The sequence below is a fragment of the Oncorhynchus gorbuscha genome, linkage group LG24 (genome assembly GCF_021184085.1).
Source record: "Oncorhynchus gorbuscha isolate QuinsamMale2020 ecotype Even-year linkage group LG24, OgorEven_v1.0, whole genome shotgun sequence".
NCBI classification, from domain to species: Eukaryota; Metazoa; Chordata; class Actinopteri; order Salmoniformes; family Salmonidae; genus Oncorhynchus; species Oncorhynchus gorbuscha.
Window position 1 is genome coordinate 27,384,910 of NC_060196.1, and position 27,497 is coordinate 27,412,406.

Genomic DNA, 27,497 nt, shown 5'->3' on the forward strand with positions numbered 1-27,497 from the left:
CAGCCAATGAAATTGCAGGGCACTAAATTCAATCAACAGAAATCTCATAATTAAAATTTCTCAAACATACAAGTATTAGACACCATTTTAAAGATACAATTCTCGTTAATCCAACCACAGTGTCCGATTTTAAAAATAAGTAAAAGCTTTTCAGCGAAAGCAGAACATATCATTGTTAGGTCAGCAACTAGTCACAGAAAGCATATAGCGATTTTCCAACCAAAGAGAGGAGTCAAACAAATCAGAAATGGAGAGAAAATGAATCGCTAACCTTTTTGATATTCTTCATCAGATGACACTCCCGGGACAACATGTTACACAATACATGTATGTTTTGTTCGATCAAGTTCATATTTATATCCAAAAACCTCAGTTTACATTTGGCTTTGCCTCCAAAACATCCCGTGAATTTGTACAGAGCCACATCAATTTACAGAAATACTCATAATAAATATTGATAAAAGATACAAGTGTTATTCACAGAATTAAAGATATACTTCTCCTTAATGCAACCGCTGTGTCAGATTTTAAAAAACCATGCAATAATCTGAGTACGGCGCTCAGAGTCCAATACAACCCAAAAAGATATCCGCCATGTTTTCGTCAACAGAAGTCAGAAATAGCATTATAAATATTCACTTACCTTTGATGATCTTCATCAGAATGCACTCCCAGGAATCCCAGTTCCACAATAAATGTTTGATTTTGTTCCATAAGTCCATAATTTATGTCCAAATAACTCCTTTTGGTTCGCTCGTTCAGTACACAATCTAAACTTACGACGCGCGGGCAGGTCCAGGCAAAAGTCAGACGAAAAGTCATATTACAGTTCGTAGAAACATGTCAAACGAAGTATAGAATCGATCTTTAGGATGTTTTTATCATAAATCTTCAATAATGTTCCAACCAGAGATTTCCTTTGTTTGTAGAAAAGCAATGGAACGCGATGTAAATTCAACATGAACGCGCGTCACGAGCTCGTGGCTCTCTGCCAGACCTCTGACTCATTCCCCTCTCATTTGGCCCCACTTCACAGTAAAAGCATCAAACGAGGTTCTAAAGACTGTTGATATCTAGTGGAAGCCTTAGGAAGTGCAATATGACCCCACAGACACTGTGTATTCGATAGGCCAAGAGTTTTTTTTTAAACTTCAAAGCTCAGATTTCCCACTTCCTGGTTGGATTTTTCTCAGGTTTTTGCCTGCCATATGAGTTCTGTTATACTCACAGACAACATTCAAACAGTTTTAGAAATGTCAGTGTTTTCTATCCAAATCTACTAATAATATGCATATATTAGCAACTGGGGCTGAGTAGCAGGCAGTTTACTCTGGGCACGCTTTTCATCCAAACGTGAAAATGCTGCCCCCTAGCCCAAACAGGTTTAATGCCGCTGGTGGCCACACCAGATACTGACTGTTACTGTTACCTTTGATTATGACCCCGCCTTTGTTCAGGGACACATCATTCCATTTCTGTTAGTCACATGTCTGTGGAACTTTTAGGTCTCAGTTGTTGAATCTTGTTATGTTCATACAAATATTTACACATGTTAAGTTTGCTGAAAATCAACACAGTTGACAGTGAGAAGACTTTATTTTTCGATGAGTTATATATGTGTGTGTGTGTGTGTGTGTGTGTGTGTGTGTGTGTGTGTGTGTGTGTGTGTGTGTGTGTGTGTGTGTGTGTGTGTGTGTGTGTGTGTGTGTGTGTGTGTGTGTGTGTGTGTGTGTGTGTGTGTGTGTGTGTGTGTGTGAATAGACATTATGGATAGAATAAGTAGTATATCTGAAGAAAACGTAGGAATATGTAGGATAGACCGTATGGAAATATTATTGAAGTGACCAGTGTTCCATTAAGGGTGTGTGTGTCTCAGGTGGTTTGTTGATGAGCTCACCTGACTGTCACCCTCCTGCTGGTCTGTCAGACACAACAGTGACAGGCCTAATACACAGCATCCTCTCATCAGTTAGCTCACACCCACTGACGTCTAATACAGCACAAATGGAACACACACACACCTCCCATTTAGCCTACATATCCCCACGGTCATGTGTGTGTGTGTGTGCGCATGCAGAGTGTGTTTGTGATACACAGGATGTGCATCCATCTCTGTGTGACAGTGTTTCTCTTGCTCTTTAAGCAGTAATCAGCACTTTATACCCTCAAACTTCACTCTGCACTCCCTGTAAATTCATTGCCTCTGTTTGCTGTTTATTTGTGTGAGTGTGTGGGCTTGCTTATGTCTATTTGGGTGTTTGTGTACACACGTGTGTGTGTGTGTGTGTGTGTGTGTGTGTGTGTGTGTGTGTGTGTGTGTGTGTGTGTGTGTGTGTGTGTGTGTGTGTGTGTGTGTGTGTGTGTGTGTGTGTGTGTGTGTGTGGCATTTCCCCCTGACTGGGTGTTCTGTCAGGCTGTGTTGAGCTCTCTCCGTCTCCTCTGCCAAACCGCGGTGACAGGTCTGCCTCTCCCAGTATGTGTGGATGTGAGCCCCGCCACAGTCTGCCTGGCTTACAGCAACCGTCACGGGTTATGGAATAAGACAGAAGAATTCGCCCATCCAGAAATCACAGGAAGAGGATAGTTACTGACAGACTGAGCTTATTCGGCTATTCAGGAGCTAGTCCGTCCAAACCACTTACTGACAATCTGGTTTGAGACCCAAACATTTGAGAATGATTTAGGGAATGTGTATTTCGGATGAATTTGGTCTATAGAACGGGGGATGGGGGGAGACTAAGTTGACTTCATAATTCAATCATGGGCCTCTCTCGTTAATTCACTTTCTGGCTCTTGCTCACCCATCCATCCATCCATCCACCCACAGGCTGGCACATGTAATCACTCTGTCACCCTCCTCTGGTTCTCTCTATCACACACTGAGGTGCTATCAGCGCACACACACATGCAAACACAGATACACGCAGACACACAAACACACGCAGACACACACACACCGAGCCCCCACAGTCTATAATCGTGGACTTTAGATGAAAATGTATCTGTGGCAGGTGTCAGGTGTCAGGTGTCAATTCTCCCCTCCCTCACCCTTCTCTCCCACTCTCGTCACAAATTGCAGAATCCTCTGTCGTGTGTGTGTGTTTTCTCTCAGAACGTATGTCACTCTCACACACACACGCACACAGACAGCGGTTCATATGAATGATAATGGCCAGCAATAATACCTGACTCGATCCGTCCGCCCCTCTCCTCCTACCTCCCTCTCTTTATACCCCTTCCTATTTTGGGTAGCTGGTGCGCTGGTGTAATTGTGAGGTTTTTATCTCGGCCCGGCACGGTGCGTGCAGACAGACAGAATACTGATAGGGCAGATTACACAGGGAGCGGGGAACATCCTGCCAGATAGCGCTCCACCGCTGGGCCGGCTGATAGACCCAGATTAAAAGCGGGGGCCACTGCCAGATAGTGAGCCCTGGGAGGTGATGCTGGGCCACAACACAACGTCATTATCGCGGGTCTGTCTTTGTGGCTCACACGGATTCTGCTTGAAGGGAGTGGGCTTTTTTTGTGTGTGTTGAATGATTTTTAAAAGGTTGCGTTGGATTTGGTGACTGTCACAGAGATGCATACTTTATGTAGGGGAATTGACACACTTTACTGGTGGGTATATGCACGCACCCGCACACACACACACACACACACACACACGCACACACACACACACACAATGTAGTGGCATTCAGATGATCTCAGAAACATTTAAAAAATGTTCTACCATTACCCCAAATATGTATTTCTGTCCCAGAGTATCTTCGTGCTTATAATGGTATTGTTCTGAGTTCATTTAGCTATGCCAAGACTCAGGGAGACACATAAACACACATAAAGGCACTCCAGAGATGTGGGATGCCTCTGTAGCACTAAACTCATCTCCTTTCCTCCCCAAGTCAGCTTTAACCCAGCTTGTAGATGTTTGGAGTAATGCTGTACACTTGTACTTTACAGCCTGTTAACTTCTCTGACATGATTGGCTGATACATGTTGGCTCAATCACTCGTCTTTTTTTGGATGTATACACACACACATACACACACACAGACACACACACACACAAGAGCGAGAGACGGGGGGGAGAGAGAGACGAGTAGAACAAAGGAAGCTCTGCATGGTAAGATGGATTTATTCATTGCAGAGGCATAAACAGAGCTGTAGGGGAGAACAGAAAAAAGAGACAGAGAGATGGATGGAGAGAGAGGGAGAGATGTTCACACACACTCATTCTCTGTGGTGGTCCTGAGGGACTACAGCTCCACTGCCTGTCTTCGGTGATAGCGAGAAGCAGCATAGTGCACCTTTTGTTGGCTGCGTCAAGACGGACGGCATGTGCAGCTGTGGAACACAGAGGCCATTTTGTGCCAAATTGTATTCATTACCTGCAATAGAGCCGCCACCGCCGCCACCACATCTTCTTTTGTCTGCACAATGTAGCATATATTTATACCGCACCTTGGTTGGCTGCGTGAGGATAGAATCCAACTGTGGAGGCGGGGGCCATTTTGTGCCAATCTACCTGCCTTTTACTTTATCATGTCTCTTCATACTGCAACTTTGTTGGTGGCAGACAGATGGTAGGCAGGTGCAACTGCCTATGAATCAGACGCCGTGTTTGTGCCTGTACACCACCTGCGTAGACACATGCCAGAACTGAGCCATCAGACCACGTAGCTTCAATGCCTTCCTCACCATTAAAACATCTTGGACTCTGAAATGAAAGGGATTGGATCTGTTTGTGTCATCTGTCCGTCTTTCTCTCCATGTCATTCTGTGGACGCTGTCTATGATGGGGGGGCTGTTAAAGCTGTCTGGTTAGCCACGGGGTCTGGTCCTGTATTACAGTGGAGCCCTGTAAGGTCGTAACCTCCGGTCTAATGCCTGTGGAAATTAGGCTTGGTCTGCCGCGGCCAATTCAGTCTCCTCTCAGCATCCATTTCCTTTCGTTCAGACAGGGGTCAGCCCAATGAACACACACCAGCTGCTTTCAGACCGGATGGGGAAACTAGATATTTGTGTGTGTGTGTGTGTCTGTGTGTGTGTATGTGTCTAGGTGTGTGAGGGGTTTCTGTGTGTGTGTGCGCGCCGGTGCGAGATGGAATATTTTGCGGGTTTGGGTAACGTATTACTACGTTGGTCTGTGTAACTAAACCCCTGTCTTTTCCAAGAGTTTGTGGGTTTTCTTCACACACTATATTTCTGTTCTTGCAACTACACTACCAGGGTGTGGAGGGTTGAAATGTTCTCCCTTGGAGTGTGTTAGTGTTTTCCAAGCTCAATACAAGCCTGTACTACCGCCGGGTTTGGCTACGTGTCCGCAGAGAGGATTCTGTCAGATGGCGTTACCGCTGTGAGCCGGACTCATTTGAGTCTTGGAGCAGTTTGTCCCATGCATAATTAATCACAAAGGAATGGCAAACAATGGCCCGGAGTTGTAGACGGTAGAGCAAGTTGACACGGTGTTCTTAGTGTATCTAATTCAGCACTCGCTGCTCAATTAGTGGCGCCCGTTACTCTCTCTTCGCTGACACTGTCAACGTATTTCACGTGGGATGTGTGAGCTTGCCTGTGTGTCCATGCATCTGATTCTGCCAGTATCGGTCTGTGTGTGTGTGTGTGTGTGTGTGTGTGTGTGTGTGTGTGTGTGTGTGTGTGTGTGTGTGTGTGTGTGTGTGTGTGTGTGTGTGTGTGTGTGTGTGTGTGTGTGTGTGTGTGTGTGTGTGTGTGTGTGTGTGTGTGTGTGTGTGTGTGTCACCATATTGTGTATATGTTTGTTTACAGTGCGGTACACACTGAGTGTACAAAACATTAGGAACACTTGAGTCCAGGTGAAAGCTATGATCCCTTATTGATGTCCCTTGTTAAAGAGACAGGTTAAATAAGGATTTTTAAGCCTTGAGACATTTGAGACATGGCTTGTGTATGTGTGCCATTCAGAGGGTGAATGGGCAAGACAGAAGATTGAACGGGGTACGGTAGTAGGTGCCAGGCGCACCGCTTTGTGTCAGGAACCGCAACGCTGCTGGGTTTTTCAGGCTCAACGGCTTCCCGCGTGTATCGAGGATTTTCAGGCGCTTCTGGGTATAGACCTCTGCCTTTTACTGAGACGAGAGTAGGTGGAGATGGATCCCCCCCACACACTCAGTACAAATACACACAGACACTCATAGGATTTCTTTCAGATTGCTTTGTCTTTGACCAGTCCATTTCGCTCTATTGTCTCATCATTGAGTTGCTGCTTGTGGCTGTAATTGAACAGGCTCATCCAGGCTGTGTGCAGCCCTCATTAGCTGCCAGTAAGACACGGGCCAATATGAGGGATACTCCGAAAGACAAGGTCGGCTCTGGCTTTGATCCTCGCCTCAAAACGACTTCAACACCGGTTCCACTGAGAGTGTCATGTTTTGTCATTTATTATCTTGTCTTGTCCCTGTGCTTCCCATTCTATTCGTTTCCCTCTGCTGGTCTTATTAGGTTCTTTCCCTCTTTCTATCCCTCTCTCTCCCCCTCCCTCTCTCACTCTCTCGCTCTCTCTTCTCTCTATCGTTCCGTTCCTGCTCCCAGCTGTTCCTATTCCCCTAATCAATCATTTAGTCTTCCCACACCTGTTCCCGATCCTTTCCCCTGATTAGAGTCCCTATTTCTTCCTTTGTGTTCCGTTCCTGTCCTGTCGGTTCCATGTCTAGAATTCACCGTGCTGTGTTTGTGTATCGCCCTGTCGTGTCGTGTTTTCCTCAGATGCTGCGTGGTGAGCAGGTGTCTGAGTCTGTCTGGTTCAAGTGCCTTCCCGAGGCAACCTGCTGTTCACCTGCTGTTCAAGATCGAGTCTCCAGTTTGTCCTCGTCATTTCGAGTGAAAGTTGTGTTTTTTTGTTTGTATTTACTTTACTGGATTAAAGACTCTGTTTTCGCCAAGTCGCTTTTGGGTCCTCTTTCACCTGCATGACAGAAGGAACCGACAAAGGAATGGACCCAGCGACTTCAGACGCTCGTTACACTGCCGTCGAGATCCAAGGAGCCATGCTCGGCAGACACGAGCAGGAATTGTCTGCTGCTCGCCATGCCGTGGAGAACCTGGCCGCTCAGGTTTCCGACCTCTCTGGACAGTTCCAGAGTCTACGTCTCGTGCCACCTGTTACTTCCTGGCCTGCCGAGCCTCCAGAACCTAGGGTTAATAACCCACCTTGCTACTCCGGGCAGCCCACTGAGTGCCGCTCCTTTCTCACGCAGTGTGAGATTGTGTTCTCTCTCCAACCCAACACATACTCTAGAGAGAGAGCTCGGGTTGCTTACGTCATTTCACTCCTTACTGGCCGGGCTCGAGAATGGGGCACAGCTATCTGGGAGGCAAGGGCTGATTGCTCTAACAAGTTCCAGAACTTTAAAGAGGAGATGATTCGGGTTTTTGACCGTTCAGTTTTTGGTAGGGAGGCTTCTAGGGCCCTGGCTTCCTTATGCCAAGGTGAACGGTCCATAACGGATTATTCTATTGAGTTTCGCACTCTTGCTGCCTCTAGTGAGTGGAACGAGCCGGCGCTGCTCGCTCGTTTTCTGGAGGGACTCCACGCAGGGATTAAGGATGAGATTCTCTCCCGGGAGGTTCCTTCAGATGTGGACTCTTTGATTGCTCTCGCCATCCGCATAGAACGACGGGTAGATCTTCGTCACCGGGCTCGTGGAAGAGAGCTCGCATCAACGGTGTTTCCCTGCTCCGCATCGCAACCATCTCCCTCCTCTGGCTCAGAGTCTGAGCCCATGCAGCTGGGAGGGATTCGCATCTCGACTAAGGAGAGGGAACGGAGGATCACCAACCGCCTGTGCCTCTATTGCGGAGTTGCTGGACATTTTGTTAATTCATGTCCAGTAAAAGCCAGAGCTCATCTGTAAGCGGAGGGCTACAGGTGAGCGCAACTACTCAAGTCTCTCCATCAAGATCCTGTACTACTTTGTCGGTCCATCTACGCTGGACCGGTTCGGGTGCTACATGTAGTGCCTTGATAGACTCTGGGGCTGAGGGTTGTTTCATGGACGAAGCATGGGTTCGGAAACATGACATTCCTTTCAGAGAGTTAGAGAAGCCTACGCCCATGTTCGCCTTAGATGGTAGTCATCTTCCCAGTATCAGATTTGAGACACTACCTTTAACCCTCACAGTATCTGGTAACCACAGTGAGACTATTTCTTTTTTGATTTTTCGTTCACCGTTTACACCTGTTGTTTTGGGTCATCCCTGGCTAGTATGTCATAATCCTTCTATTAATTGGTCTAGTAATTCTATCCTATCCTGGAACGTTTCTTGTCATGTGAAGTGTTTAATGTCTGCCATCCCTCCCGTTTCTTCTGTCCCTACTTCTCAGGAGGAACCTGGCGATTTGACAGGAGTGCCGGAGGAATATCATGATCTGCGCACGGTCTTCAGTCGGTCCCGAGCCAACTCCCTTCCTCCTCACCGGTCGTATGATTGTAGTATTGATCTCCTTCCGGGGACCACTCCTCCTCGGGGTAGACTTTACTCTCTGTCGGCTCCCGAACGTAAGGCTCTCGAGGATTATTTGTCTGTGTCTCTTGACGCCGGTACCATAGTGCCTTCTTCCTCTCCGGCCGGGGCGGGGTTCTTTTTGTTAAGAAGAAGGACGGTACTCTGCGCCCCTGCGTGGATTATCGAGGGCTGAATGACATAACGGTTAAGAATCGTTATCCGCTTCCCCTTATGTCATCAGCCTTCGAGATTCTGCAGGGAGCCAGGTGCTTTACTAAGTTGGACCTCCGTAACGCTTACCATCTCGTGCGCATCAGAGAGGGGGACGAGTGGAAAACGGCGTTTAACACTCCGTTAGGGCATTTTGAGTACCGGGTTCTGCCGTTTGGTCTCGCCAATGCGCCAGCTGTTTTTCAGGCATTAGTTAATGATGTTCTGAGAGACATGCTGAACATCTTTGTTTTTGTCTATCTTGACGATATCCTGATTTTTTCTCCGTCACTCGAGATTCATGTTCAGCACGTTCGACGTGTTCTACAGCGCCTTTTAGAGAATTGTCTCTACGTAAAGTCTGAGAAGTGCTCTTTTCATGTCTCCTCCGTTACTTTTCTCGGTTCCGTTATTTCCGCTGAAGGCATTCAGATGGATTCCGCTAAGGTCCAAGCTGTCAGTGATTGGCCCGTTCCAAGGTCACGTGTCGAGTTGCAGCGCTTTTTAGGTTTCGCTAATTTCTATCGGCGTTTCATTCGTAATTTCGGTCAAGTTGCTGCCCCTCTCACAGCTCTTACTTCTGTCAAGACGTGTTTTAGGTGGTCCGGTTCCGCCCAGGGAGCTTTTGATCTTCTAAAAGAACGTTTTACGTCCGCTCCTATCCTCGTTACTCCTGACGTCACTAGACAATTCATTGTCGAGGTTGACGCTTCAGAGGTAGGCGTGGGAGCCATTCTATCCCAGCGCTTCCAGTCTGACGATAAGGTTCATCCTTGCGCTTATTTTTCTCATCGCCTGTCGCCATCTGAGCGCAACTATGATGTGGGTAACCGTGAACTGCTCGCCATCCGCTTAGCCCTAGGCGAATGGCGACAGTGGTTGGAGGGGCGACCGTTCCTTTTGTCGTTTGGACAGACCATAAGAACCTTGAGTACATCCGTTCTGCCAAACGACTTAATGCCCGTCAAGCTCGTTGGGCGTTGTTTTTCGCTCGTTTCGAGTTTGTGATTTCTTACCGTCCGGGTAGCAAGAACACCAAGCCTGATGCCTTATCCCGTCTGTTTAGTTCTTCTGTGGCTTCTACTGATCCCGAGGGGATTCTTCCTTATGGGCGTGTTGTCGGGTTAACAGTCTGGGGAATTGAAAGACAGGTTAAGCAAGCACTCACGCACACTGCGTCGCCGCGCGCTTGTCCTAGTAACCTCCTTTTCGTTCCTGTTTCCACTCGTCTGGCTGTTCTTCAGTGGGCTCACTCTGCCAAGTTAGCTGGTCATCCCGGTGTTCGAGGCACTCTTGCGTCTATTCGCCAGCGCTTTTGGTGGCCGACTCAGGAGCGTGACACGCGCCGTTTCGTGGCTGCTTGTTCGGACTGCGCGCAGACTAAGTCGGGTAACTCTCCTCCTGCCGGTCGTCTCAGACCGCTCCCCATTCCTTCTCGACCATGGTCTCACATCGCCCTAGACTTCATTACCGGTCTGCCTTTGTCTGCGGGGAAGACTGTGATTCTTACGGTTGTCGATAGGTTCTCTAAGGCGGCACATTTCATTCCCCTCGCTAAACTTCCTTCCGCTAAGGAGACGGCACAAATCATTATCGAGAATGTATTCAGAATTCATGGCCTCCCGTTAGACGCCGTTTCAGACAGAGGCCCGCAATTCACGTCACAGTTTTGGAGGGAGTTCTGTCGTTTGATTGGTGCGTCCGTCAGTCTCTCTTCCGGGTTTCATCCCCAGTCTAACGGTCAAGCAGAGAGGGCCAATCAGACGATTGGTCGCATACTACGCAGCCTTTCTTTCAGAAACCCTGCGTCTTGGGCAGAACAGCTCCCCTGGGCAGAATACGCTCACAATTCGCTTCCTTCGTCTGCTACCGGGTTATCTCCGTTTCAGAGTAGTCTGGGTTACCAGCCTCCTCTGTTCTCATCCCAGCTTGCCGAGTCCAGCGTTCCCTCCGCTCAAGCGTTTGTCCAACGTTGTGAGCGCACCTGGAGGAGGGTGAGGTCTGCACTTTGCCGTTACAGGGCACAGACTGTGAGAGCCGCCAATAAACGCAGGATTAAGAGTCCAAGGTATTGTTGCGGCCAGAGAGTGTGGCTTTCCACTCGCAACCTTCCTCTTACGACAGCTTCTCGTAAGTTGACTCCGCGGTTCATTGGTCCGTTCCGTGTCTCCCAGGTCGTCAATCCTGTCGCTGTGCGACTGCTTCTTCCGCGACATCTTCGTCGCGTCCATCCTGTCTTCCATGTCTCCTGTGTTAAGCCCTTTCTTCGCACCCCCGTTCGTCTTCCCTCCCCCTCCCGTCCTTGTCGAGAGCGCACCTATTTACAAGGTACATAAGATCATGGACATGCGTTCTCGGGACGGGGTCACCAATACTTAGTGGATTGGGAGGGTTACGGTCCTGAGGAGAGGAGTTGGGTTCCGTCTCGGGACGTGCTGGACCGTTCACTCATTGATGATTTCCTCCGTTGCCGCCAGGATTCCTCCTCGAGTGCGCCAGGAGGCGCTCGGTGAGTGGGGGTACTGTCATGTTTTGTCATTTATTATCTTGTCTTGTCCCTGTGCTTCCCATTCTATTCGTTTCCCTCTGCTGGTCTTATTAGGTTCTTTCCCTCTTTCTATCCCTCTCTCTCCCCTCCTCTCTCACTCTCTCGCTCTCTCTTCTCTCTATCGTTCCGTTCCTGCTCCCAGCTGTTCCTATTCCCCTAATCAATCATTTAGTCTTCCCACACCTGTTCCCGATCCTTTCCCCTGATTAGAGTCCCTATTTCTTCCTTTGTGTTCCGTTCCTGTCCTGTCGGTTCCATGTCTAGAATTCACCGTGCTGTGTTTGTGTATCGCCCTGTCGTGTCGTGTTTTCCTCAGATGCTGCGTGGTGAGCAGGTGTCTGAGTCTGTCTGGTTCAAGTGCCTTCCCGAGGCAACCTGCTGTTCACCTGCTGTTCAAGATCGAGTCTCCAGTTTGTCCTCGTCATTTCGAGTGAAAGTTGTGTTTTTTTGTTTGTATTTACTTTACTGGATTAAAGACTCTGTTTTCGCCAAGTCGCTTTTGGGTCCTCTTTCACCTGCATGACAGAGAGGGAGACTGATGGCCGGGGTCACATGGGGTGTGGGTGGATGTGTGTGTGCGTGTGCTCGTATATATTTGATAGTAAGGAAGTAGTAAAATCAGAGTGGGGGGGGGGGTGACAAGAGGTCTCGAAAGAGATTAGGAGTGAAAGAAGCACGATTGAGGAGAGACATTTGGACTATTCAGAATTGACATGGGAGAGAGGGAAAGAGGTTTAGAAAGAAAGGGAGAATTGCACAAATTGAAACATGACTCGGCAGATGGACAGAAAATACCTAGCAATGAAAATATAATGAATGTTTACTGACTTTGCTGCTCATTAGCAATATGTTAATTGTGGTAATGACAAAAGGCTTCAACCGTACTGGTCGTTGACTGACAATGAGCTGCGCTTAAGTGTTCCTTTTCAGGTTTGAGTGTCAGCTAATTTTGCATTACCTCGTTAATGACCTCTTAATTATAGCTTGACGAGTGGGCAGAGCTTTCGGAGCATCAGTGGTAACAAGGGATGGTTTCCTGGTCACTTCAGGTCATGTGGTCAAGGAAGTATGTGGAAGAATGTGGAAATGTTGTTTTTTACACTGTTCATGGTCAGTGTTCATTCACCACATCTACTGGATATTATTGAGTCCGAAACAAAAGTTCTGACCAGGACTGAGTCTGATAGGGAGAGAACATCTCCGCCCACCCTCCAGCCATCAATGAATACTGTATGGAGACCCGCTCAGCGCTAACATCATGAAACTTTTATGACTTGGATGAAGTCGTTCCAGAAAGAACTTTGATAAATACATTAAATTATTTATTTTATTTTCTCCCTTTTGCCCTCTCTTCGCCTTCTTTCTTTTTCTCACATGATTCCCTCTTTCTTTTGGCCCGTCCTCTCGATAGCGCCCTCTCTGGTGAGTGAGTTGCGTGCGGAGAAGATTGAGCAGCGCAGCCTCACCCTGGTGTGGAGGGAGCCCAGCTACCCCAACAGCAGCAGCACCGAGTACGAGATCAAGTACTACGAAAAGGTAACTAAAAGAAGCTTTAAACTCAGTCACTCCGTCATATACGGTCCACTCCGTCCCGTTTACAACTGTCAACTCCGTCATATACGGTCCACTCCGTCCCGTTTACAACTGTCCTCTCCGTCATATACGGTCCACTCCGTCCCGTTTACAACTGTCAACTCCGTCATATACGGTCCACTCCGTCCCGTTTACAACTGTCCTCTCTGTCATATACGGTCCACTCCGTCCCGTTTACAACTGTCAACTCAGTCATATACGGTCCACTCCGTCCCGTTTACAACTGTCAACTCCGTCATATACGGTCCACTCCGTCCCGTTTACAACTGTCAACTCCGTCATATACGGTCCACTCAGTCCCGTTTACAACTGTCAACTCAGTCATATACGGTCCACTCCGTCCCGTTTACAACTGTCAACTCAGTCATATACGGTCCACTCCGTCCCGTTTACAACTGTCAACTCAGTCATATACGGTCCACTCCGTCCCATTTACAACTGTCAACTCCGTCATATACGGTCCACTCCGTCCCGTTTACAACTGTCAACTCCGTCATATACGGTCCACTCCGTCCCGTTTACAACTGTCCTCTCTGTCATATACGGTCCACTCCGTCCCGTTTACAACTGTCAACTCAGTCATATACGGTCCACTCCGTCCCGTTTACAACTGTCAACTCCGTCATATACGGTCCACTCCGTCCCGTTTACAACTGTCAACTCCGTCATATACGGTCCACTCCGTCCCGTTTACAACTGTCAACTCCGTCATATACGGTCCACTCCGTCCCGTTTACAACTGTCAACTCCGTCATATACGGTCCACTCCGTCCCGTTTACAACTGTCAACTCCGTCATATATGGTCCACTCCGTCCCGTTTACAACTGTCAACTCCGTCATATACGGTCCAGTCCGTCCCGTTTACAACTGTCAACTCCGTCATATACGGTCCACTCCGTCCCGTTTACAACTGTCACATTCACTCTTAAATAAAACTTCCCACATTCAACTACTCCGTCGCACTCCCTCTCAACTATACTCTCAAATCGTCACTAGGCGCACTCCCTCTTTCAACACTTCTCTCGGTCCCCCTCGTCGCATCCCTCTCTTGGCGCGCCGTCCGTCCTTCACGTTCATCTCTGTCAATGTCGCCTATTTGCAGTCTCCACGGGGACACTCAGTACGACTGTCAATCTCTCTCTCTCTCTCTGTTCTCTCCATGCCATGTTAATTCATGGACAAGTACGACCGCGTTAAAGAGCACGCACCTCCAAATACTCATTACCACGTGACGACAAGCAAACGGCACACACACACACACACAGACACACACACACCTAAACCTACATTCAGACACGCATGCAGATCCTAGGGTTGTTTCTTTGCTTTGATTCTGAAGGTTTTATGCACGTCGTCTCACAGCCTTTAACCTTTAGAGTCAATTGTTTTGAATCACATGAGTCTGCTTGTATTGTTTTCCATATTGTCAGCCAATCTAGTATGGCGCCCCTGGAGCAAATTAGGATTAAGTGGCTTGCTCAAGGGCACATTGACCGATCTTTCACCTTGTCGGCTCGGGTATGCGAACCAGCGTCCCCTCGGTTACCAGCCCAACGCTTTCTGAGTGATCTTATGACACGCAATAGGCACCACTCAGAATCAACCGAGTGACGGGAAAGGGAACAGTCGAAAGTGTTCATTATAATATATGTCGTTGTATCCGAACACCGCTTGCAGTCATGCGCGTGTACATTTTACATACGGGTGGTCCCCGGAATCAAGCGCACTGTCCTGCCGTTGCAAGCGCCAACTGAGCTCCGGAGGACCATGTAAAAAAAACGTGTTTTGCGACCAAGAGTATACCCGCTTGGTGCTCTTGTAGTTTTAGCGTAGCCATGTTTCGACAAAACGCCTTTCAAACGTTCTTTCCGGCCACTCTCTCTCTCCTCCCTCCTTCAGGAACAGAAGGACAAGAGCTACTCAACGGTCAAGACGGCCGCCACCCGCATCAGCGTCAACAACCTCAAGCCTGGCACCACCTACGTCTTCCTCATCCGCCCTTTCTCCACCCCGGCCCCCTCCTCCCTCCTCTCCGCCGCCGCCGCCTCCTCCTCCTCTTCCTCCTCCCCCTCTCCCATCGACTACGGAGGCTACAGCGCTCCCCTGGAGCTGCAGACGCTTGGCGAACGTGAGTGTGCCCGTTTCTCCCTCATTTTCCTCGCTATCTCGTTCCATCGCCGCGAGGCAGCTTGGGATAGGGCCGTGTGGGCGTCCAGACAGCCCACACAGAGGCCTCCTGTTTTCTAAAGACTGAGGTGTGTGTGTGTGTGTGTGTGTGTGTGTGTGTGTGTGTGTGTGTGTGTGTGTGTGTGTGTGTGTGTGTGTGTGTGTGTGTGTGTGTGTGTGTGTGTGTGTGTGTGTGTGTGTGTGTGTGTGTGTGTGTGTGGAGGGGGGGGGGTTACATGCAAGGCTCCAGGATTTAGAAATCAAGCTGTGAAATGTCTCTTCTTTTTGCTCTGTGATAGGGTGTCACTTTATTGTCATCTTTATGTATGTGTGTGTATTCTCCCGTGTGCCTCCTCTTAAACAATGTGTGTGTGTGTCCGTTCCAATCCACAGTGGCGCTGGCGTCCAGTGAGCAGAACCCAGTAATCATCATCGTGGTGGTGTCTGTGGCCGCCCTCATCATGCTGCTCTCTATGGGAGTGGGCCTGCTCCTCTGGAGAAGGTACACACACACACACACACACACCACACACACACACACACACACACACAGGGAGAGACAGACAATAGGAATGAATACACACACTCCTACAGATAAACAGACAATATGCACGAACACACACATACAGCACATGCTCAAACAGATATACACCACACACAGTAATACACACACAACACATGCACACAGCACACACATTAAGATATACACAACGTGCACGCGCACACACAAACAATTACATCTGAAGAAGGTACACCCATAATGGGGCACACACACACACACACACACACACACTCAGTCACGGCTCATGCCACTCCATCATAATCCTGATTACAATAATCCAATGACTAGAAGCACTCTGCCTCAAAGCATGTAATCACAATGAGAAGAGCTTTAATGCATGTTCAATCAGCTCAGCTCAGAGCCACTGTAATATAGAGCATTAGCAAGGCTCTTTAGATTGGCAATGCTGGGGCAGCCATGCTAAATGGTTGTATCGTTTCCAGGATTTAAATTAGACTCATCCTGTTTGGCTTGTGATCTTACTTTTGTCATTCAACCATAGTTTTGTGTACATTATTTGCAGTTAGTACTTTCACTATGGTTACCAATGGTTACTAGAGTAGTAACTACACAACTTAAGGGCAATTCCATGTTGTTGCCAAGAAGTTTTGCCAAAATAGGCATTGTGTGCACAGAAGTCTTGTGTGTTTTATTCAGTTGAGTGGAGAGATGGAAGGTGGTTCTCTGCCATTTCAGCTCTGTGCACTTTGACATCTGTCTACGTCTATAGAAATCCCAACTCACACGCCCACACACACTCCCCCGCGCTCTCACACACTCCATCACACATGCTCCAGCGTGTTGGCATTCAGACTCCACACTCCCACGCAGACACACACAATTATACACACACACACACTCCCAATCAGACACACACAATTATATATACACACACACGAACGTCCGCAATCAGATCTTACATTTGCGTTTTACCCATTTGGCCGACACTCTTGTACAGAGCCCATCACAGTCAGTGCATCTAATATGGAGGCAATTAGAATGTTAGTCTAAGATAGTAACAAATGACACACACAGCAGTGTACACACTCAGTCGCTGACTTATCACCCAGTATCTTTGTATAGAAGAGATGTCCGACTTTACAAACCCTCTATTTTCTTCAATTTTTCTCCTGCTCCACATTAATCTGGGAGATGGGATTAGATGGAGTGTGAAATAGCTTCCATTCATTCATTCATTCATTCATTCACACACACTCACCAACACAATACGCTGAGGACACACAGGAACTGTCAATCACACACACGCTTATTGCGCACACACTCACCCATACACGTGCACACACACACTCACCCATACGCGTGCGCACACACACTCACCCATGCGCGTGCGCACGCACACTCACCCATGCGCACGCACACTCACCCATGCGCACGCACACTCACCCATGCGCACGCACACTCACCCATGCGCACGCACACTCACCCATGCGCACGCACACTCACCCATGCGCACGCACACTCACCCACGCGCACGCACACTCACCCATGCGCACGCACACTCACCCATGTGCGCGCGCACACACACTCACCCACCCATGCACACACACTCACCCACCCATGCACACACACTCACCCACCCATGCACACACACTCACCCACCCATGCACACACACTCACCCACCCATGCACACAGACTCACCCACCCATACACTCACCCACCCATGCACACACACTCACCCACCCATGCACACACACTCACCCACCCATGCACACACACTCACCCACCCATGCACACACACTCACCCACCCATGCACACACACTCACCCACCCATGCACACACACTCACTCACCCATGCACACACACTCACCCATGCACACACACTCACTCACCCATGCACACACACTCACCCATCCATACCCGCGCGCACAAAAGGATATGTTGCACACACTGGCCAATTACACCTTCACACCAACATGCTTAAACGGCTAAAGGACCCCACACAAACCCGCTCAGATACATACTGTAACTTATTGACCCATACACACGGACCCAATCCTGCAGACGCGCCCCCATGACCAGAATCCCTACCAGTGTGAACCTATTGACCTTCATTGAGAATGGATGTATTGGAAACTGCTCATCCCAGAATGCTTGCGTCGTTCATCAGTCTATGAGAACATGGCTATTAGCCGGCTCTTCTCGTCCTCAGACGCAGGCAGGTGGGTTGAAGCCTCAATTACCATGCTTTCATGTTAACAAATATGGCTGACCTCCGATGTCACCGCAGGGCTACAATTACAGATGATCTGCTCGCACACACACACACACACACACACACACACACACACACACACACACACACACACACACACACACACACACACACACACACACACACACACACACACACACACACACACACACACACACACACACACACACACACACACACACACACACACACACACACACACTCAGTCAGATTATCTCCACTTGAATGAAATGGCCCTGTCAGATCAGGCCGTTTGAAATTGTGTCTGGGGTCGGCTAGATGTGTTTTGCCTGGAGGTTATATGGTACGTATATGAATCTCCCCTTCTCCCCCCCCCCTCCCCCCTTCCTCTTACGGACACATTACTGGAACACACGTAGCGTGAGAGGGAGGCATTGTTATAGCCATGCACATACTGACACTGACGCACATGGTGATTGCCACCCTGCATATAGAAAGTCCCTTTCCTACTGTAGTTTACATGAACAGACAGATGCAACACACACACACACACATTTCGTTCCTGCTTGACAGAGTTTGACAGTGCCAAGGTTACAGGGCAGCGGCAGCAGCCCCTAATCTCTCCAGGAAGTTCAGGCTTGGCTGGTCAGAGCACTGATTGTTTACCCTCTGCTGCCTCTGGACAGACACTGTTGGTCACGCGGTCAGCGGAGAGGGGGATGGAGGGAGAGAAATAAATATAGTAGGAAGGAAAGGAAGAACGGTGTAGGTGGAAGGCCATTGCGTATGTGCGTGGACCGTGACCCAATCATAGGAGGGGTGGATGAGACGGAAATAAAGAGTGAGCGAAAGAGGCTCAGTCCCTGGTCACACTTGCTGCACGCCTGGTACACACCAGGGCTTTCCAATCAGTGTTCTCCTCCAATGGGCAGCAACCTACTCCATTTTGGATCTGCCCCCTGTGCTCCGCTACTCTCCTTTCGATTTCCCCTTTTTGTTTTTCTCACTTCCTCCCCTCACTCGCTCAGCCTAGCTCCTCTCGTAGTCTTTTATGTCCGTACATGTGAGGCTCTCTGTGCTCATCACAAGGTGAATCCCAATACTCTCAAATGGCCTCCTCTACAGAGTTTGGCCCTTATGTTGGCACACTACATAGCAGTCGAATGTGCTACTCATAGGAAGAGATAAAGTAGCTATTTTTGCCAATAAAATTTGAACTAAAATAGTTTGCCGAACTCTTTGGTGTATCTCGACTCTGGGTGAAAGCATCATGCATACCTTCTGGTTTACATCCAGGCTGTCCTATGACGTCAAACGGAAAGGAAGCCATTTCAGAGAATTGGGGCACACCACCTGTCCTGTAGCCAATGAGGAGAGAGGTTGTGATTTAGCCCCGCCCCCCCCTGCCCTTCTTCTTTTCTACCCAGCAGTCTCTCGTCCAGCTCCTCCAACATAGCTCCTACTAGCGTGGTGCTGCTCTCCACCTCCTTCTCCACTCTTCCTCCTCCTCCTCCTCTTCCTCCTCTTTCTCCCTACACACAGCTGTCAACCGCCAGGTACAGGCATGTCTGCACTCCTCCCTCCCCTCACCCCTGCTCCTCCCTCTTTCCTTTCTCCCCTTGACCCTTTATTTTGGGTAATATTCCTCCGCTCTTTCTCCCTCATTCTTTTCCTGCCTGACCCAGTCCAACTCCACCGCCCCTGTCGAGACAGAGAGATGATAGAACAGTGACTCCTTGTGCGTGTACTTTAAGGTGTATGTTATGTTGATGTGTATTGGGGTGCTTAACAGGGGTCATCTGGAGAAGAGACCTGGGTCTCGGCATTGACTCCCTGTCCAAATAAAGGTTAAATAAATAAAGGTTTACATTTATTTTCTTTATGTCCTTGGGCCTGGTTCCATTCGGATCCGTCTGTCCATTTTGGATTTCACAGATGACGGTTGATGCGTTATGGTGTAGGGCTAGGTGGAGCTTACACCTGTCCATGCTTTCAGACCTGTGAAAGCGGCAGGTATAGGGGCTAGGGGCTGAAATGGTACCAGGCTGTAGTATGCCCTTTGCGCTCTTGCTCTCTCTCTCTCTCTCTCTCGCTCTCTCTCTCTCTCTCTCTCTCTCGCTCTCTCGCTCGTCCTGCAGTTTAAGAGTCTGTGTGTGTGTCAGCATCCCCTCCAAACCTGTCTTTCCCATCGCACTGTGTGTGCATGCACTGGTGATATGGCTTGACATGCGCATTAACACACATGAACAGACACAAACAAGGACACGCACACAGACAGCGCATGCACACATGAACAGACGCACGCATTAACAAGCACACGCACACACACGGACATGCAGACACTAATGCACGGTTGCGATCACACAAAAACAATAACGCTCACTCACACTCCTTGTATAGGCGGCTGGTGAATGGGGAGGATGGGCTCGTAGTAATGGCTGGAATGGTATCAAACATGCCATTCCATTCACTCCATTCCAGCCATTATTATGAGACGTGCTCCCCTCACCAGCCTCCTGTGTTTTATTATATGTTTATGCACATATTTAGCCTTTATCTCTGTTTGACCCTGTGCCTTTCTTTTGTTTCAAACTGGTTGTGAATTAGAGAATGCTTCTTCACGACCTGTAATGAATTGTAGCACTTCATCAAGGCCTCTTGTCCTCATCTCAATTCCCATGTGCACTGTGGCCAAACAGAATGCCTGGCACTGGCTGTCCCCATTCAGTTCTTAATGTCTCACTCTGGTGGTCTTAAGAGCAAGGCCCTGAACTCCCTCTCTCTCTCTCTCTCCAGTTGGAAAGCGCCACCAATTAGACAGCCACTCTACTACTCTGTGGATGCACAGGATGAGCTATGTGAGAGGAAGTGTGTACAGCTCATTAGAACAGTTGGAAGAGTGTGTGTGTTATGGGTTGGGGGGTATTTATGCAGAAGGGTTTGTGCGAGTTATGAAGGTACGCCCATGTGCAGGTTTGATTTCCACAGGAGGTGCCCGGTTTCAGAAGTGACTTTTGTCCAGCCAGTTCCAATGAACAACAGTGATCCAAGTTCCAATTCACTGAGGTCCAGAAACCTATTGTTCTCATTTTAAGAGGAATTGAAGACTTGTATCATCTATTTATTTTTTATATAGCTAGTGATGTTTTCTATCTCTGTTTGTTCCCTCTCTGCAGACAGTGTAGATACAGCAAGGCCAGTCAGGAGGGAGACGAAGAGCTCTACTTCCAATGTGAGTAACTGTCGACACACACACTCCCTCTCTCTCTCTCTGTGTGTGTGTGTGAAGTATTATCTTGTGCATGACCATTAATACTTAATTCCATGTGCGTGCTTAGGATACACTGAGCACACTGTTACAGTCCGTTGGATGGTGTGCGAGGCGGAATGTGATGGAGAGAGATTTAAATAAATAGGGGGGGAGGAGGATGAGGGGGGATGGAGAGAAGGGAATTGATAGCTGGAACAAAGACAACGAAGGAGAAATAAGGATATGGAGCGGGCCAGATGATTTTCTGTCCCCCGACTAGGAAGGATTTGAATGTTTCCCATGTCTGTTTTTCCACCAACCATTTTGAAGGACTTTGTTTCACCGATTGTGGGCTGTTTGACATTTTTCGTGTGTGTGTGTGTGTGTGTGTGTGTGTGTGTGTGTGTGTGTGTGTGTGTGTGTGTGTGTGTGTGTGTGTGTGTGTGTGTGTGTGTGTGTGTGTGTGTGTGTGTGTGTGTGTGTGTGTGTGTGTGTGTGTGTGTGTGTGTGTGTGTGTGTGTGTGTGTGTGTGTGTGTGTGCTGTGTGTGTGTGTGTGTGCACGCTGTCTGTGTGTGTGTGTGTGCACGCTGTGTGTGCACGCTGTGTGTGTGCACGCTGTGTGTGTGTGCACGCTGTGTGTGCGTGTGCACGCTGTGTGTGCACGCTGTGTGTGCGTGTGCACGCTGTGTGTGCACGCTGTGTGTGTGCGTGTGCACGCTGTGTGTGTGTGTGCGTGTGCACGCTGTGTGTGTGTGTGCACGCTTGGTGAATAATGAGCTGCAGCCATGTGGCTGGGAATGAAATCTGCTCAAATAAGGACACGCCAGCAGCTGACGAGCTCACACACACTCACACACTTTCTGAGACGAGCACAAATGCGGACAGACATCTGCGCACACTTAAAACGTGTAAACACAGACACACACACACAACCATACACACAACCATACACATACACACTTCCCCCGCCTCCCCGTTGAAAACGCTACTTATTCAATCTCTGGGGTGCCCCTATTGCTGCCCACAGACTGTGCTGTGTGAATGACATGAAGCCGTTTCCTCCCCCTTTGGTGGGTCTACGTACATCTCGTTGTGTGTGGATTTCTTGTGCAGTCATGCAGTCTTAAGATCCATTCATTTCCCCTCAATCGCTTGTGGCAAAGACACGGTTAACCGGGAAACAAATCAACCACACAAAAAGCCCAAGCAGAGAGAGAAGGAGCGCGAGCAGAAATGAATCAAGACTGGTGCTGGCCTACTTTAAATAAAAGTAATAACTCCTCCGCTGAGCTATTGTTTTGTGTGGTTAAGAAACCCACTGCTCGGGAAAAAGAGGCTCTTCGATCCTTCCACTCAACACAGGCCAGCTGGAATGGAGAAGCTTTCATTTGCTCTGCAATCAGACTTTTTGTGTGTGTGTGTGTGTGTGTGTGTGTGTGTGTGTGTGTGTGTGTGTGTGTGTGTGTGTGTGTGTGTGTGTGTGTGTGTGTGTGTGTGTGTGTGTGTGTGTGTGTGTGTGTGTGTGTGTGTGTGTGTGTGTGTGTGTGTGTGTGTGTGTGTGTGTGTGATCAATAAGCCGTTATGAGACAGTGAGTCGAGACCTGGTCGATTTAGAGTTGTAATCACATTTCAGAACCAGTCTGGCCCCAAAGGCTTCTGGGATGGCCCGGAACATTCACAATGGAGAACAGGTTCACAGAACAGACATTTAGTGTGAGTTCACAGAACAGACATTTAGTGTGAGTTCACAGGACAGACATTTAGTGTAAGTTCACAGATGCGTGTGGGATAAGGACCAAATATCACCTCCTTTGATGCAGGTAGAGTTTTTAGGTTGCTTTTTGTGAAATAAACTCTCCTAACAAAGTGACACACTCAAACGCTTTTACCTCAGCATTTCCTTACAATTATTCCCGACCCTAGTTTCTAGTGAAGATGATTAGTTATTTCTTCAACGGTTCTGAAGTCTAAGACAGGAACCCTTTAAGTCGAGCTACTCTGTCTCGGGGAAATGTGCGATGCACAAGTAAGACATTCATTTAGTGATGTGGTTGATTCCCTTTTTTCCTTTCCTTTATTTTTTCCCCCCAAACAGTTCAATGTCTGAGAAAAGGGCGACGAGACAAACAACGTATTCAAATGTTAAAACCCCACCCACAGGTTAAAACCCCACCCACAGGTTAAAACCCCACCCACAGGTTAAAACCCCACCCACAGGTTAAAACCCCACCCACAGGTTAAACCACCGGTTAAAACACCACCCACAGGTTAAACCACCACCTGTACGGTAGTTGTCAAGTGAAAGTGTACGCTAGGGATTCCCACTCATGTCGTGATCTATTTCACATGCCTTAGTAGTGTTGAATACGGATTTGTGATTCTGTGGTGTTGCGGTAGATTGTGCAGGTCGTAATATTATATGACCGTCTGTGTCCCACAGTTAAGATCCCGACCCGGAGGACCTACATAGACCCAGAGACGTGTGAGGACCTGGTGCAGGCTGTCCTCGCCTTTGCCAAAGAGCTCGACAACTCCAGCATCAAAATAGAGAGAATCGTGCACACAGGTACCGAGACAGTGCTTTGGCTTTCATATACTCTCATATTCTCTTTCTTTGTGCTTCTGTCTTTTTCTTTGCCAATTTTCACTCCTCCCTGTTTGCCCTGTCTTTGTCTCCTTTTCTGTCTCTCCCCCCGCTCTTTCTTTCTCTCTCTCTCGCTCTCTCTCCTCCGCTCTCTCTCGCTCTCTCTCCTCCGCTCTCTCTCGCTCTCTCTCCTCCGCTCTCTCTCGCTCTCTCTCCTCCGCTCTCTCTCGCTCTCTCTCCTCCGCTCTCTCTCGCTCTCTCTCCTCCGCTCTCTCTCGCTCTCTCTCCTCCGCTCTCTCTCGCCCTCTCTCCTCCGCTCTCTCTCGCCCTCTCTCCTCCGCTCTCTCTCTCTCTCTCTCTCTCGCTCCTCCGCTCTCTCTCTCTCTCGCTCCTCCGCTCTCTCTCTCTCTCGCTCCTCCGCTCTCTCTCTCTCTCGCTCCTCCGCTCTCTCTCGCTCCTCCGCTCTCTCTCTCTCGCTCCTCCGCTCTCTCTCTCGCTGCTCCGCTCTCTCTCTCGCTCCTCCGCTCTCTCTCTCTCTCTCGCTCCTCCGCTCTCTCTCTCTCTCTCGCTCCTCCGCTCTCTCTCTCTCTCTCTCTCGCTCCTCCGCTCTCTCTCTCGCTCCTCCGCTCTCTCTCTCTCTCTCGCTCCTCCGCTCTCTCTCTCGCTCCTCCGCTCTCTCTCTCTCTCTCGCTCCTCTGCTCTCTCTCTCGCTCATCCGCTCTCTCTCGCTCCTCCGCTCTCTCTCGCTCCTCCGCTCTCTCTCGCTCCTCCGCTCTCTCTCTCTCTCTCGCTCCTCCGCTCTCTCTCTCTCGCTCGCTCCTCCGCTCTCTCTCTCTCGCTCGCTCCTCTGCTCTCTCTCTCTCTCTCTCGCTCCTCCGCTCTCTCTCTCTCTCTCGCTCCTCTGCTCTCTCTCTCGCTCCTCCGCTCTCTCTCTCTCTCCTCCGCTCTCTCTCGCTCTCTCTCCTCCGCTCTCTCTCGCTCTCTCTCCTCCGCTCTCTCTCTCTCTCTCTCTCGCTCCTCCGCTCTGCTCTCTCTCTCTCTCTCGCTCCTCTGCTCTCTCTCTCGCTCCTCTGCTCTCTCTCTCTCCTCCGCTCTCTCTCGCTCTCTCCTCCGCTCTCTCTCGCTCTCTCTCCTCCGCTCTCTCTCGCTCTCTCTCCTCCGCTCTCTCTCGCTCTCTCTCCTCCGCTCTCTCTCGCTCTCTCTCCTCCGCTCTCTCTCGCTCTCTCTCCTCCGCTCTCTCTCTCTCTCTCGCTCTCTCTCTCTCTCTCTCTCCTCTGCTCTCTCTCTCTCTCTCCTCCTCCGCTCTCTCTCTCGCTCTCTCCTCCGCTCTCTCTCGCTCTCTCTCCTCCGCTCTCTCTCGCTCTCTCTCCTCCGCTCTCTCTCGCTCTCTCTCCTCCGCTCTCTCTCGCTCTCTCTCCTCCGCTCTCTCTCGCTCTCTCTCCTCCGCTCTCTCTCGCTCTCTCGCTCCTCTGCTCTCTCTCGCTCTCTCGCTCCTCCGCTCTCTCTCGCTCTCTCGCTCTCTCGCTCCTCTGCTCTCTCTCGCTCCTCCGCTCTCTCTCGCTCTCTCGCTCCTCCGCTCTCTCTCGCTCCTCCGCTCTCTCTCGCTCCTCCGCTCTCTCTCGCTCTCTCGCTCCTCCGCTCTCTCGCTCCTCCGCTCTTTCTCTCGCTCCTCCGCTCTCTCTCTCGCTCCTCCGCTCTCTCTCTCTCTCGCTCCTCCGCTCTCTCTCTCTCGCTCCTCCGCTCTCTCTCTCTCTCTCTCGCTCCTCCGCTCTCTCTCTCTCGCTCCTCCGCTCTCTCTCTCTCTCTCCTCCCGCTCTCTCTCTCGCCTCTCCGCTCTCTCTCTCGCGCTCCTCCGCTCGCTCTCTCTCTCTCGCTCCTCCGCTCGCTCTCTCTCTCTCGCTCCTCCGCTCTCTCTCTCTCGCTCCTCCGCTCGCTCTCTCTCGCTCCTCCGCTCGCTCTCTCTCGCTCCTCCGCTCGCTCTCTCTCTCTCGCTCCTCCGCTCGCTCTCTCTCGCTCCTCCGCTCTCTCGCTCATCCTCTCTCTCTCTCTCGCTCCTCCTCTCTCTCGCTCCTCCGCTCTCTCGCTCCTCCGCTCTCTCGCTCCTCCGCTCTCTCGCTCTCCTCTCCTCCGCTCTCTCTCTCACCTCTCCTCCGCTCTCTCTCTCACCTCTCCTCCGCTCTCTCTCTCTCCTCTCCTCCGCTCTCTCTCTCTCTCCTCTCCTCCGCTCTCTCTCTCTCTCCTCTCCTCCGCTCTCTCTCTCTCTCCTCTCCTCCGCTCTCTCTCTCTCTCTCCGCTCTCCTCCCTCTCCTCTCCTCCACTCTCTCTCTCTCTCTCTCACACTCACTCACCCCCAACTCTCTCTGGTACACCATTACTGTAGTCCACTATCTGACCCTCTCTCTGTGTCTCCACCGGCAGGTGACTTTGGGGAGGTGTGTCGTGGCTGTCTCAAGCTGCCCAGTAAGCGGGAGCTTCCAGTGGCCATCAAGGCACTGAGGTCCGGCTGCTCAGAGAAACAGAGGCGTTCCTTCCTCAGCGAGGCAGGGATACTGGGACAGTTTGACCACTCCAACATTGTCCGTCTGGAGGGGGTCATCACCAGCGGTGAGTTAGTTACCTAAATCACAAATGAACCCCTAGCCCCTACGCACTTACAGTGCATTTGGAAAGTATTCAGACCCCTTCCCCTTTTCCACATTTTGTCACGTTACAGCCTTATTCTAAAATTGATTGACATTTCCGTAGAGCCCCGAGACAAGATTGTATCAAGGCACAGATCTGGGGAAGGGTACCAAAACATGTCTGCAGCATTGAAGGTCTCCTAGAACACAGTGTCCTCCATCCTTCTTAAATCAAAGAAGTTTAGAACCACCAAGACTCTTCCTAGAGTAGAGTGTCCAGACAGAAGCCACTCTTCAGTAAAAGGCTCATGACAGCCCACTTGGAGTTTGCCAAAAAGCACCTAAAGGACTCGCAGACCATGAGAAACAAGATTCTCTGGTCTGATGAAACCAAGATTGAACTCTTTGGCCTGAATGCCAAGTGTCACGTCTGGCGAAAACCTGACACCAACCCTATGGTGAAGTATGGTGGTGGCAGCATCATGCTGTTGGGTGAAGATTCACCTTCCAACAGGACAACGACCCTAAGCACACAGCCAAGACAACGCAGGAGTGGCTTTGGGACAAATCTCTGAATGTCCCTTGAGTGGCCCAGCCAGAGCCCGGACATGAACCCAATCAAACATCTCTGGAGAGAACTGAAAATAGCTGTGCAGAGATGCTCCCCATCCAACCTGACAGAGCTTGAGAGGATGTGCAGAGAAGAATGGGAGAAATTCCCCAAATACATGTGTGCCAAGTTTGTAGCATCATACCCAACAAGACTCGAGGCTGTAATCGCTGCCAAAGGTGCTTCAACAAAGTACTGATAAATGTACAAATATTTTTACATTGTCATTATGTGGTATTGTGTGTGGATTGATGGGGGGGGGACAATGGGGTCAAGGGGTCTGAATACTTTCTGACTGCGCCGTACACCTAGCTCCTATTTACTATGCTTTAATAAGGCGGTGCCTATCTGACAAACTAAAAAGATCTCCTCCACCACAAAACTCGATTAACTATGTGACACAGACAGCGGTTGAGGTCTAGCAAGGGAAGGGAGGGAGGGAAAGCGAGAGGATGAAGTATAATGTCGATGGAGAAAGGTAGGTGAGGAGAGGTTTAGAGCGTTTCAGAGGGCTACTGTAGAAGGGCAAGGTGCGTGTGAGTCAGGTGAGGAAGAACCAGCGTAGGGAGGGATGGGATTGGATGGGAGCAGTGCCTGCCTGGCTGAACACACAGTCTGCAGCGGATGTGCTGGATACGGTAATTGGTGCTAGAGACACAGCGGGA

At 49.6% G+C, this 27,497-nt stretch overlaps 1 protein-coding gene across 1 annotated transcript in view; it reads left to right on the top strand.

Moving 5' to 3' along the window:
• The window catches only part of LOC124012194 (ephrin type-A receptor 7-like), a 210,918-nt gene that overhangs the window by 168,583 nt on the left and 14,838 nt on the right, over positions 1–27,497 (top strand). Inside the window, exons 7-12 of the mRNA XM_046325672.1 lie at positions 12,660–12,784; positions 14,742–14,970; positions 15,402–15,510; positions 20,943–20,998; positions 23,458–23,583; positions 26,020–26,205. Coding sequence (XP_046181628.1) covers positions 12,660–12,784; positions 14,742–14,970; positions 15,402–15,510; positions 20,943–20,998; positions 23,458–23,583; positions 26,020–26,205 — 831 coding nt within the window. The remainder of the gene's footprint in view (positions 1–12,659; positions 12,785–14,741; positions 14,971–15,401; positions 15,511–20,942; positions 20,999–23,457; positions 23,584–26,019; positions 26,206–27,497) is intronic.